General features: G+C 54.6%; 1 protein-coding gene across 8 annotated transcripts in view; it reads left to right on the forward strand.

Moving 5' to 3' along the window:
* The window catches only part of CAPG (capping actin protein, gelsolin like), a 20,980-nt gene extending 10,896 nt beyond the window's left edge, over nucleotides 1-10,084 (forward strand). For all 8 annotated transcript variants that reach the window (XM_049696017.1, XM_012533676.3, XM_049696015.1 and 5 more), the window contains 9 exons: nucleotides 3,098-3,133; nucleotides 3,296-3,468; nucleotides 3,576-3,730; nucleotides 3,921-4,088; nucleotides 6,059-6,208; nucleotides 6,534-6,626; nucleotides 7,079-7,211; nucleotides 9,226-9,314; nucleotides 9,901-10,084. In XM_049696017.1, the coding sequence (XP_049551974.1) occupies nucleotides 3,111-3,133; nucleotides 3,296-3,468; nucleotides 3,576-3,730; nucleotides 3,921-4,088; nucleotides 6,059-6,208; nucleotides 6,534-6,626; nucleotides 7,079-7,211; nucleotides 9,226-9,314; nucleotides 9,901-9,966 (1,050 nt within the window). In that variant the 5' untranslated portion in view covers nucleotides 3,098-3,110 and the 3' untranslated portion in view covers nucleotides 9,967-10,084. The remainder of the gene's footprint in view (nucleotides 1-3,097; nucleotides 3,134-3,295; nucleotides 3,469-3,575; nucleotides 3,731-3,920; nucleotides 4,089-6,058; nucleotides 6,209-6,533; nucleotides 6,627-7,078; nucleotides 7,212-9,225; nucleotides 9,315-9,900) is intronic.
* The last annotated feature ends 2,025 nt before the right edge of the window (nucleotides 10,085-12,109 follow it).

The raw sequence follows: 12,109 nt of genomic DNA on the forward strand, positions 1-12,109 counted from the left end.
GCCTGTGGGATCTTCCCGGACCAGGGCTCAAACCCGTGTCCCCTGCATTGGCAGGCGGATTCTTAACCACTGCGCCACCAGGGAAGCCCCGAGAGTCTGGTTTTAACTGGCCTTGGCATTGGGATTTTTTTAAAGCCCCCAGATGACTCTGATATGCAGACAGGTGTGAGATGCTGGTCTGGACAGAGTTAACTGGCAGCATAAGAACCACCTAGAACATAGTTCAAAATGCAGATGCCCATCCTCACTCCAGACCCGTGGAATCAAAATCTTCAGGCTTGGGCCTCGATGTTTTTATAAGATCCCAAGGTAATTCTAACCGGCGGCCGGGCTGGAAAGCCAAAGTGATGAGGGTCAGGCCGCCAACCCCTCTCACCTAAACATTGCACTGGTTCTTGGAGGCCTGTAGCCCCGCAAGTGGGCTGCCTGCTTTTGAGTTATGGCCTGAGCTCTCAGGTCGGGACACAGAACAAAAAAATATGGGAATTCTCTGGCAGTCCAGTGGTTAGGACGCCACGCTTCCACTGCAGGGGCGCGGTTCGATCGGTGGATGGGGAACTAAGATCCTGCATGCCGTGTGACACGGCAAAAAAAAAAAAAAACGGTAGACAGCTGACAGTTGGCCCACTTGTTCACGCCATCTCTGTCCACGAGCTCTCCTCCCTGGCTTGGTCTTGGGGGTGGCCACGTCACCACTTCAGGCCTGAGTCGCAGGCTGAGCTGTCCGTTACAGGGGATGTGGGCACAACATGTGACCCTATGTGGGATGGAGAACCATTAAAGGTTCCCTCCTCCAAGCCTCCCCCTCGCTGCCTCCCCTCTACCTTGGGGAAGTGTTGTTCAGCTATGTTTTAAGTTAGGAAGGAAAAGGAAAGTCAGTTTCACCTGGTATTTTACACCCATGGCCACTGCTCCTGTTTCCCCATCTGTTTCCTACTCAGACTCAACATCCTCTGCTCTCCCGTCCATCCCCCAAAGATTGCCCTTTGCCCTTCCTGCTTCCCCAGGCCCCAAGAGTCTCCTAATGGTGCCTTTTAACCCTGAAGTTCCCCAGGTCCTTCCCTTGCACCACTGGGGCTCTCTGTTAGCGGCACAGCATGAACTGGGTGGCAGTGCTTGCTGGTGTGGGCTCTGCATTTGCAGCCAAAGAAAGAAACCCTCTAGTCATGGGAACGTAGGAAAGAGTGAGTGAAGCCATGGCTACTACACTTGTGAAATTTTTTAAAAGATACTATTTTTTAAAAATGCTTGCCTTTAGCACTTTGTTTTTTCCCTGAATAACTTCTGTCCAAAAAAGGTTGCTCTTACTGACCTACAGAATAAAGATGATATTCATCATCCTGGCATTTGAGGGGAGCTGGGCATACAGAAGTGATACCTGAGGCACAGACGTAGAGAACAAACGTAGGGACACCAAGGGGGAAGGGGCGGTGAGATGAATTGGGAGATTGGGATGGACGTATATACACTATTGATACTATGTGTAAAATAGATAACTAATGAGAACCTACTGTATAGCACAGGGAACTCTACTCAATGCTCTGTGGTAACGTAAATGGGAAGGAAATCCAAGAAAGAGGGGATATGTGTATACGAATACCTGATTTCACTTTGCTGTACAGTAGTTACTAACACAACATTGTAAAGCAACTATATGCCAGTACGAATTAATCAAAAAAAAAAAAAAAAAAAAGAAGTGATAGCTGATGCCTGGGAACGGGGGGCGGGGGTGGAAATTCCCTAGGGAGGGAGTTTAGTATTAGAGAAGGCACTAAGTCTAATGATAGCTGTAGCTTTTTTTGTTTTTCTGAGATTTTTTTGTTTGCTTTTGGTAGATGCCTTTTATCAGGTTAAGGAAGTTCCCTTCTATTCCTAGTTTGCTAAAAGCTTTTTTTTTTTTTAATCAAAAATGGATATAGAATTTTTCTAAATAATTTTTCTGTATCTACTGAGATGATTTTATGTTTGTTCATATGGCTTGATAATAGGGTGGATTACATTGATTTTCAGATGTTAAACCTACTTTGCATTCCTGGAGTAAACCCTGTTTAGTCATGATGTTTTATCTTTTTATATATTTCTGAACTCCATATGCTAAAATTTTGTTAATATTTTTTTTCTGTGTTCATGAGGGATCTTGGTCTAATTTTCTTTTCTATAATATATTTATCTGGTTTTGTTATATCAGGAAAATGGTGGCAGCATGGGATGAGTTGGGAAGTGCTCTCTTGTTTTCTAGAAGAGTTTGTGTAGAATTGGTATTATGCCTTCCTTAAGTTTTTGGTAGAATTTATCTGGACTTGGAATTGTTTGGAGGCGGGGGAGTTTTTAAGTACAATTTCAATTTCTTTAATAGATATTAGATGGTCATCTCTTTTGTTTCTGTGTTGGAAATTTGCATCTTTTCTTAATCAGTTTGTCTAAAGGGTCATCAATTTTATTGATTTGTCCAAAAACCAGCTTCACTGATTTTCTCTATTGTTTTGGTTTTTGGTTTATTGATTTTAAGTCATTGACTTTAGACTTTTCAAATATAAGCAGTTATTGCTTAGAGAGATGTATCCCAGCCTCATGCAATGCCCAGAGTTAGGAGTCTGGAAGCAGGAGAGGTCACAGCAAGGGGAAGACACTGGCCCAGGGCCAGAGACTCCTAGTGCTTTTTACTAGTCACTGCGTGATTTGGGACTTAGACTCTCTGAGCCTGAGTTTCTTTGCCCGCATAATGGAGCCAGGGATAATCTCCTCTTGAGCTGTTGGAGACGAATTAGTTGAGTATGAAAGCACTTGGCCACCCGGAAGGACCTCCCCAGACCAGTGTGAAGGCTGGTTGTCATGGGGCTTCCCTGGTGGCACAGTGGTTGAGAGTCCGCCTGCCGATGCAGGGGACACGGGTTCGTGCCCCGGTCCGGGAAGATCCCACATGCTGCAGAGCAGCTGGGCCCGTGAGCCATGGCCGCTGAGCCTGCGCATCCGGAGCCTGTGCTCTGCCAACGGGAGAGGCCACAACAGTGAGAGGCCCGTGTACCGCAAAAAAAAAAAAAAGAAAGGCTGGTTGTCTTGACATTTGTAATAATAATGGCTTCTTCTGTCTTTCCAGATCCGGAGACAGCATGTACTCACCCATCCCCCAGAGGTAGGCTATGCACCCCGTTCCCCTCACCCCTCCCCTCTTCTCTTCCGAGGGCTGCCCCTCCTCACCCCCACACCGCAGTCCCCAGGCCTGCCCAGGTCTCTCTGCTCATCTCCTCCACCACCTGTGGGCCTCGGCCACCACCAACCCTCCCCCCTCCCGCAGTGGCTCTCCGTTCCCAGCCTCGGTGCAGGATCCCGGCCTGCACGTATGGCGGGTGGAGAAGCTGAAGCCGGTTCCCGTGGCCCCTGAGAACCAGGGCATCTTCTTCTCGGGAGACTCCTACCTAGTGCTGCACAATGGCCCGGAAGAGCTCTCCCACCTGCACCTGTGGATAGGTAAGTAAGAGAGGGCTGGGGGGACTGGTGGGAGGACTGGCCCGGGCAGGGGTTGGGACTGGCAAGGGTCTCACGGGCTGTGCCCTGCCACTTCCCACTCGCCCCAGGCCAGCAGTCGTCCCGGGATGAGCAGGGGGCCTGCGCCGTGCTGGCCGTGCACCTCAACACCCTGCTTGGGGAGCGGCCTGTGCAGCACCGAGAGGTACAGGGCAATGAGTCCGACCTCTTCATGAGCTACTTCCCACGTGGCCTTAAGTACCAGGTTAGAGCCCACCTCCCGTACCCCAACCTGCGGCTGCTCTCAGAGTCGGGACCCCTTCCAGCTGGCCCTTACCCTGCAAAAGTCCCAGACCCACACGGGGCTGGGTCCTCCCCACCTTTCTGCCTGCCTCCCAGTGGGATGGGGTGTGGAGTGCTCGGGCCTCCATTCAGGCTGGCCATCTGGGCTGCAGGAAGGCGGCGTGGAGTCAGCATTTCACAAGACGTCGCCAGGGGCCACCCCAGCTGCCATCAGGAAACTCTACCAGGTGAAGGGCAAGAAGAACATCCGTGCCACCGAGCGGGCACTGAGCTGGGACAGCTTCAACACAGGGGACTGCTTCATCCTGGACCTGGGCCAGGTGGGTAGGCAGGGTTGACTGAGCACCCACCTGTGTTGGCAGTGTGTGTGTATGTGTGTGTGGGTGTGTGTGTGTGCGCGTGTGTGTGTTTTGGCCGTGTCTTGAGGCTTCTGGGATCTTAGTTCCCCAACCAGGATTGAACCTGGGGCCACAGCAGTGAAAGCGCTGAGTCTTAACCACTGGACCCCCAGGGAACTCCCTGGCATTGTGGGGTTTTTTTTTTAGGCAGAGGTCTTCTTAGAAGCCCATATGATTTAAATTTATTTATTTATTTATTTATGGCTGTGTTGGGTCTTCGTTTCTGTGCGAGGGCTTTCTCTAGTTGCGGCGAGTGAGGGCCATTCTTCATCGCCGTGCACGGGCCTCTCACTGTCATGGCCTCTCTTGTTGTGGAGCACAGGCTCCAGACGTGCAGGCTCAGTAGTTGTGGCTCACGGGCCTAGCTGCTGCACTGCATGTGGGATCCTCCCAGACCAGGGCTTGAACCCGTGTTCCCTGTACTGGCAGGCAGATTCTCAACCACTGTGCCACCAGGGAAGCCCCAGCATTGTGTTTTAAAAGGTCAGGGACCAGGAGGCCAGGGCAAAGGGAGAGGGGCTGAGAAGCTATAAGCCCATTCCAAGTGGGGTCACTGCAGCCATTACAAGACATCCCTGTATTTCTTAGGACAGAAACCTCCCTCTGCTGTCTGGCCATCGCCTCTAACACTGGAGCCTACTCTCTCCTACTCCTGGAGCCTTTGTAGCTCCGAGTTAAGCCACCTCCCAGCCCATGCGTTAATCACTTCGCTCATCCCTTCCCTCCGTGAATCTATGTGTCTGCTCTGGGGACCACAAATTGCTCACCCAGGGCAGGCAGCCAAGACGGGCCTGTCACTGGCTGTAACCCATGGCAGGAGATGATGAGGGCCCTCTTAGGGGCAGTGGCCTGTGCTGGGGGAGCTGGGGGCAGGGAGAGGCCTTCTAGCCCAAGCCCAAGCCGTTGTCCCAGGGAGGCGCCATTTGACTGGACCCTCACGGAGGGGAAATGCCCTTCCAGGCGAAGATGATGGGTAAGCCTAGGCACTGAGACAGATAAGGGTGCAGACATGCATGTGGACAGCAGGGAAAGATGTAGCCTGACCGGGACCCAGGGTGGGAACAGGAGCGGCGGGAGTGGAAATTGCTAAGGAGCTGAGATCCAGGGCGGGAGGAGATTGATTCTCTGAGGGTCTGGACCGCATCTGTCGTGCTAAAGATTTGGGACAGGAAGAGCAACCCAGATGCTCTTTGGAAGGAGGACTGGAAGCAGTGAGATATAGAGGCAGGGGACCCGCTCAGGAGGGGTGATGAGGGCCGTGCCTGGCGGGGGTGCAGAGGTGTGTGAGATACTGGGCCCAGGGATGTCATTCACCCATTCATTCATTCAATAAGTGTTTATTGTAGGCCTAAAGATGTGCCCATTTCTGTTTTGGCACTGGGCATACAGCAGTGGGCCAAGCCAAACAAAACAAAACACTCATGCCCTAAGGAGGCTTACTTTCTAGTCAGGAAGATAGATTATAAACAAGATAAAGATGTTTCAATATATGACCCAAGTAATGTGGAGAAAGATGCGGGGCAGAGAATCGCTCTTGCCAAAGACTGTCATTCCCGTGCCCAGAGAGGCCTTGGTTCCCCTCTGCCTTCCTTTTTTTTTTTTTTATGGTACGCGGACCTCTCACCGTTGTGGCCTCTCCCGTTGCGGAGCACAGGCTCCGGACGCGCAGGCCCAGCCGCTCCGCGGCATGTGGGATCTTCCCGGACCGGGGCACGAACCCGTGTCCCCTGCATTGGCAGGCGGACTCTCAACCACTGCGCCACCAGGGAAGCCCCCCCTCTGCCTTCTTGATTGTCTTCGATCGTCTTGCCTCAGAGGGCAGTTCTGCGGACCCTGTGAAGGGCAGGATGCAGGCAGTTGGCTCTAACCCGTGCCTCCCCACTTCCCTCCAGAACATCTTCACCTGGTGTGGTGCAAAGTCCAACATCCTGGAGCGTAACAAGGCACGGGACCTGGCGCTGGCCATTCGGGACAGCGAGCGGCAGGGCAAGGCCCAGGTGGAGATCGTCACCGATGGAGAGGAGCCTGTCGACATGATCCAGGTTGAGAGATGTGGGGAGGGTAGCTCTGCTTGGAAGCCACCGAGAGGGGCAGTGATCAGCTGGGGGCACGAGGGTGATGGGTGGAGGGCTGTGAGGGCATCTGCGGTGCTGCTCAGGGCTTGGTGGGATTCAGAGTCAAGTACCCCTCGGGATGGAGGGACTGGTGGCCGGGCAGGAGGACCTAGCCCTCCCCACCTCTGCCCGGCGCCCTTGTGCAGACAGAGTTTGTCCCACTGGGGCGGTGGCCCTGGCTGTGATGGGTTGGGAAGGTCCAGGCTGAGTGCCCAGGAATCCCTGGAAACGTGGCCTGCCCTGACCCCTGCAGGTCCTGGGCCCCAAGCCCGCTCTGAAGGAGGGCAACCCTGAGGAAGACCTCACAGCTGACCAGACAAACGCCCAGGCTGCGGCTCTGTATAAGGTGGGCGCCCCGGGCCTGCCCTAGGACCAGGCGGGGTACGAGCCTGGGTGCTTGTGGGGCTGAAAGGAGGGGAGAAAGCAGTGGGAGGCTGGGCCAGGCACCAGGGTGGTTTATCCAGGGCTTGGAGCGAGGGTAGGATGGGAAGTGAACGGGTGCTGGAGGAGATGAATGCCACTTCGCTTCCGGCCCGTTCTTGGAGAAGGAGGTTTGAAACAAGCCCACGCTGAGCTTTACTTTGTGGGATTCTTTACCTTCACTCGTAATTGGGAGTCTACTTAACTTCCATGAATTCTGGGGCACTGTGAGGCGGTGGTTGCGCCTGAAGTAGGGCTGGGGGTCGCCCAGGATTTGCCTGTCCTGTTTCCTCCACCTCCGGTCTGCTGCGTGGCCTGGGGCGGTGGGTGGAGCCGCAGCGGGGAGGAGGTGACACGGCACTGCCCATCCTCCCCCAGGTCTCTGATGCCACTGGACAGATGAGCCTGACCAAGGTGGCCGACTCCAGCCCCTTTGCCCTCGAGATGCTGATACCCGATGACTGCTTTGTGCTGGACAACGGGCTCTGCAGCAAGATCTACATCTGGAAGGGTACGTGTGGCTTCTGCAGCCCAGCCTGAGACCCCTGCAGCCGCTGACCGGGCAAGGCTTCCCGCGGGAGGGCTCAGCCGACCCAGAGACGGCTGACTCAGGGAGCCTCCGCGGCTGTGGGTTTTCTCAGGGTTTCCTGCGCCCAGCCCAGGCAAGGGTTCTGCACTTTTAGCCTGCCTCCGAATCACCCGAGGGCCTGTTAACACCCATAGCTGGAAGCCACCCCTGAGATTCTGATGCACGAGGTCTGTACCAGAGCCTGAGAATTCGCACATCTAACCAGCTCCCAGGCCTTGCTGCTGGTCCAGGGACTGCGTGTTGAGGGCCACTGTCACAGAGTTCTCCTAGGCCTTTGGCTGCTAGGACCTCTGATTCTGCCATTCTGCCTTGGGGTGTGAGAGATCGATTTTAGATATGAAATCCCACCTTTTGCAGTGGGTAGAGAACTGGTAGAACTTGTTTTTCCAAGAGATTGGGTTGGCTGGGAATGAAATACTGTTGTGTGGAAGCCTGTTTGCTAGATCCAACTCTGAAAATGTAACAAACCTCTGAGTCTCTGAGCGGTACTGGGAACCTCCTCACTTCTCTGTGCTTGTCTTTTTTCTTGAACGTGTCTCACCTCCCTGCCCACATTATAAAGCTCTTGAAAGCAGGAACCATATGGTCTCTAGTGTCCTGACGAGATAGCATGTGCTCAAGAAATATTTGTGGGGTCAACCAAGGCCAAGAGAAGTTCCCAGCCAGGAGGATGGAGAAACGTTAGGTGTTCTAACTTGGCAGTTACTAGGCAGGAACACTCTTGCCTCAGGGAAGGGCCAGGAGTGGCAAGCAGTAGGGCAGTTTTCTAAGAAGTAAGGCGGTCGGGTGGGGGAGCATTGTGCTTCTGGGGCTGACTTTTCCCTCCTGCCTCTGGGTACCTTCCCACAGACCCAATGGGGTGGGCGTGGTGCTCCCAGATGCCCACGGAAGTGTATTTAACCCCAAGCAAAGAACCAAGACACTGGGACTTCCCTGGTGGTCCGGTGGCTAAGACTCCGCGCTCCCAATGCAGGGGACCCAGGTTCGCTCCTGGGGCAGGGAGCTAGATCCCGCACGCGCAACTACAGAGCCCGCACGCAGCAACGAAGATATCCAGCCAAACAAATGCATATTTAAAAAAAAAAAAAAAGAACCGAGAAACCAGTGGAGAAACAGGAAACTTGGGAGCAAGGAAGAGAAGTATTTCGTAATCACAAAGGAAGGATGCAGCACATTAATTTCAGACACGTTGTCGCTAACTAGATTTTCATAGCCTGGCTGGAGAGCCAGCCACAGTTCACAACATTGTCTCTCTGGAAAAGCACCTCCAGCTGGAGCGCAGTTTGGTTAAAGGGACTGCCTGCAGGCAGGAAGGGAGGACGCTGCTCTCCCTTTTTATCGGCTCTTAGTTGGCATAACTATTAGGCCGATGTTGGCATCTGGCTTTGTGGGAGTAAGATTACAGTCAATCACATCCTTTTTTTTGTCCAGTTGCATTTTGCAAAACAACAGTTGATAACAGTGCAGTTGACAGACTCAAAAGGCGAGGGGCCCTGGAGTGGGAGAGAGGGGCCTGAGAGTCTGATGCCAGGGAAACATTAGTTCTCCCTGAATATCCCTAGGGCCCTGGCCCTAGCAGAAGGCTTTGATGATTGGAGCGGGCAGAGGGCAGTTTTCATCTGGGGCTGCCAGGTTGGGAGGGGCTAACCTCCCCCCTCCAAAGAGCCCCCTGAGTGTTCTTAGTGCCTCCTGGTCCATTTATTTTAAAAGGAGCCAGCTATTCTCTGAACTCCCTTAAGTCTCCTTGAGAGAAGTGGGGTGTGGGCTTCTCTTTTACAAAATCTCCTCCTGGGAATTCACTGGTGGTCCCGTGGTTAGGATTCTGGGCTTTCACTGCTGGGGGCCCTAGTTCGATCCCTGGCCGGGGAACTTAAGATCCTGCAAGCCTCGCGGAGCGGCCAAGAAATTAAAAAAAGGTCTCCTCCCTACGATCCAGGGCGCAAAGCTAACGAGAAGGAACGGCAGGCGGCCCTGCAAGTGGCTGAGGACTTCATCGCCCGCATGCGGTATGCCCCAAACACTCAGGTGAGGAGCCTCCCTTCCCCCCAGCACCCTCCTCCTGGGGCTCTTCCCTGGCCTCCTGCCTCTCAGACTGGACAAGAAGGGCGGGAAAGCCTGGGGCACAGTCGGAAGCAGTCAGGCCTCCCTCCCAGACCCACCCAGCGGGAAAGCCCTTCTCAATCCTTCCAAGTTTTACAATACATGATATTTTCTAAGAGGGTGTTTGGGCAGTGCTCCCCCGGGAGCCCAGCAAGTCGGGTGCACCTCTGGGGCTTGTGCATCTCCTCTGGGCCGAGGTCCCTAGCTGGTTCTGCCCCTGCTCATCCCAGCTCGGCGACACCACAGGTCAACCTGATGGGACCTGATAAGGCTCATGTATAATTGGTGCCTCTGTGAAACCGCACCTGAGTCCTCGAAGCAATCTGTTTTCTCAGCCCGCGTCCCTGTAATCTTTCTCGTCTCCTGGCTTATCTGGGGAAGCTTCCCTGGCCTGCATGGCATATGGACTTGGGCCTGGTGCCCATCACCCTCCTCCCTGGCTCCGGCCCTCCCCGGCAGAGGCAGAGGTGGCAACCTTGTGAGCCCGACTCCTCCCCTGCTGATCCCACAGGTGGAGATTCTGCCTCAGGGCCGCGAGAGTCCCATCTTCAAGCAATTCTTCAAGGACTGGAAATGAGGGCGGGCGTCTCCCTGCCCCCACCTGCTGCCCGCTTGCTTCTCCTCCAGCTTCCCGGTCAGTGCCGAGGTGCCCCCCGCGGATGATCAATAAAGGAGACCAGTGCCCTCTGCCTGCACTGCCTGCCTTGGGCTAATTCTTCCCGCTCCACCTAGTCATGCTGGGCGGAGTAGGACCCAGGGGACAATTCCACCACCCGTGAGAGGCCAGAGCTGGCTTTGCGTGATGAGGCAGAGGGGCCAGGAGTCCCAGTGGGCCTGGCAGGCACTGCTGTGAACCCAATAGGGAGGTGGCACAGGGCCAGGGCTCAGGATCACTTTCAGCCCGAGGTTCGGTTCAGTCTCACATTCCCGACCGGGAGAAAGTTGTGGCGGTGGGTATGGGATTCATCTCCATTCAAGCCAGTATTTCCTCAGGGGCCCCAATAATCCGCTGCAAGGCAGCTTCCAAAGGATGTGTGCTCACCAAGCAAGAGCACAGCTCTGCACCTCTGTGCGGGAGGCTGGCGTGTCACGTCGTTGCGTCGGGTATTCGGCTGATGAGCTCAGGGCCACGTGGGGCCGTGGGAAAAGCACCCGACTAGTGTCCGAGGGTCATGGGGTCTGGTTCTCACCTGCCTCTGTTTGAGCCTGGGCAAGTTGCTTTTCCTCCTCTGGGCCCTAGTTCATTCTCTTGTGTAACGGGGTAGTGGCTGGAAAAGCAGAGAGGCTAGGTAGCTAAATGGGCAGAGAATGGAGTAGCCCCAAAGCCGTCCCACCCTGGGGGACATGACCTGGCCGGGGTGGGGGGCGTGGTATGAGCAAGGCGGGAGCTGCGTAAGCCCAGACCAGAAGGACCGGAGTCCACGAGGCCTGGCAGGGTTGCAGCCGTCCTGACCCACTCTCACCCCGGGCCCTCCAGGCTAAATGGCTTCTGAGCTCTGACATGCTGGATCTTCCGTCCCAAACAGAAATTCTGATCAAGTTCATCTCAGTGATTTTTGTGCTGAGAAGCATAGAGAAATCAGCTCCCTGTGCATCCCCCTGCTGTTTTCTCCACACAGAGATATCCCGGGAGTCCACTGGACAGCCTCTGCAAAGAGCGTGTGCCAGGGATGACTTTTTAAAGGGGAAAGAGTAAGGGTTGTACCAAATCCATGGTTCTGACCTTTTTAGGGTTGTGAAGCATTTTAAGTCTCTCATGAAAGGCCTTGGAAGGCCTTTCCCAAGAAAAATGCATAGATTAAGATTTTTGCATCTACTTTCAGAGCATTTAGACGTCCCCCCCAGCCAATCCATCAACTGAACTGCAACTTAATCCCTGGAATGTTATTGCAAATGTTCCCAGGTCCGAAGTTGTCCGGAGAGCATCCCACCAAGAGTGATGTGGGACAGGCTTCTGCAGAGGCCATTGGCCTCCCCTCCAGCTAGAGGCCCACGAATGCTGGTCCCGACTGTGCTGTGGGCTGAGCACTCACGGTCGAGGTCTGCTGAGCTGGCCTCAAGGTCTGAGCGAGGGAAAGGAATCTGCAGGAAAGGAACCGTTGAACTTGACATTCTGAAGTGGAGGCTGGGCTGCGTTCTAACCCCACCAGGCCCAGTAATCTTGCTGCCATCTCTGCTGGTCAGCTAAGCGCCTCGTCAGGACGAAGGAGGTAGAGGATTAGTTTAGGTCAAAGGCGACACAAGGCAAGCAGCAGGGTCCATTACCAGCCCCGCCCTTGAGGCAGCCTGCTGACAGGAGTCCCTTGCATACTTGGGTGGCCATCTGTCGTCTCCACCTCTGTGATGGGCCTCCCCCTGCATGGGGCAGACTTGGAGAGGCCTGCGGGGCTGGACAGTTGTCTTCCGTGACTCCACTTGAGGGAGGTCAGAGGACGGGAGAGCAGCCTAGTGGGGCTCTCACCTGCCCCCTGTTCCCCAGCGCCAAAGCCCTGGAGGCCCTTTTGTGAGTGAAGCGACAACAGCTAGCTACCCCAGAGGTAAATAGAGGACAAACACCAGCCAACTTCAACAAGAGCCAGGGCCGCCTTGCCCACTGGTTAGAGCGTGCAGAGACTCCGGGTCTGTAAGTGCAGCAGGGTGAGGCTGGACAGTGTATGAACTTGGCGGGAGTGTGGCCAGGGCACAGCAGCCTCTCCTGGGCCCGTGACCAGCACCAGAGA

Source organism: Orcinus orca, chromosome 13 (genome assembly GCF_937001465.1).
Source record: "Orcinus orca chromosome 13, mOrcOrc1.1, whole genome shotgun sequence".
Taxonomy (NCBI): Eukaryota; Metazoa; Chordata; class Mammalia; order Artiodactyla; family Delphinidae; genus Orcinus; species Orcinus orca.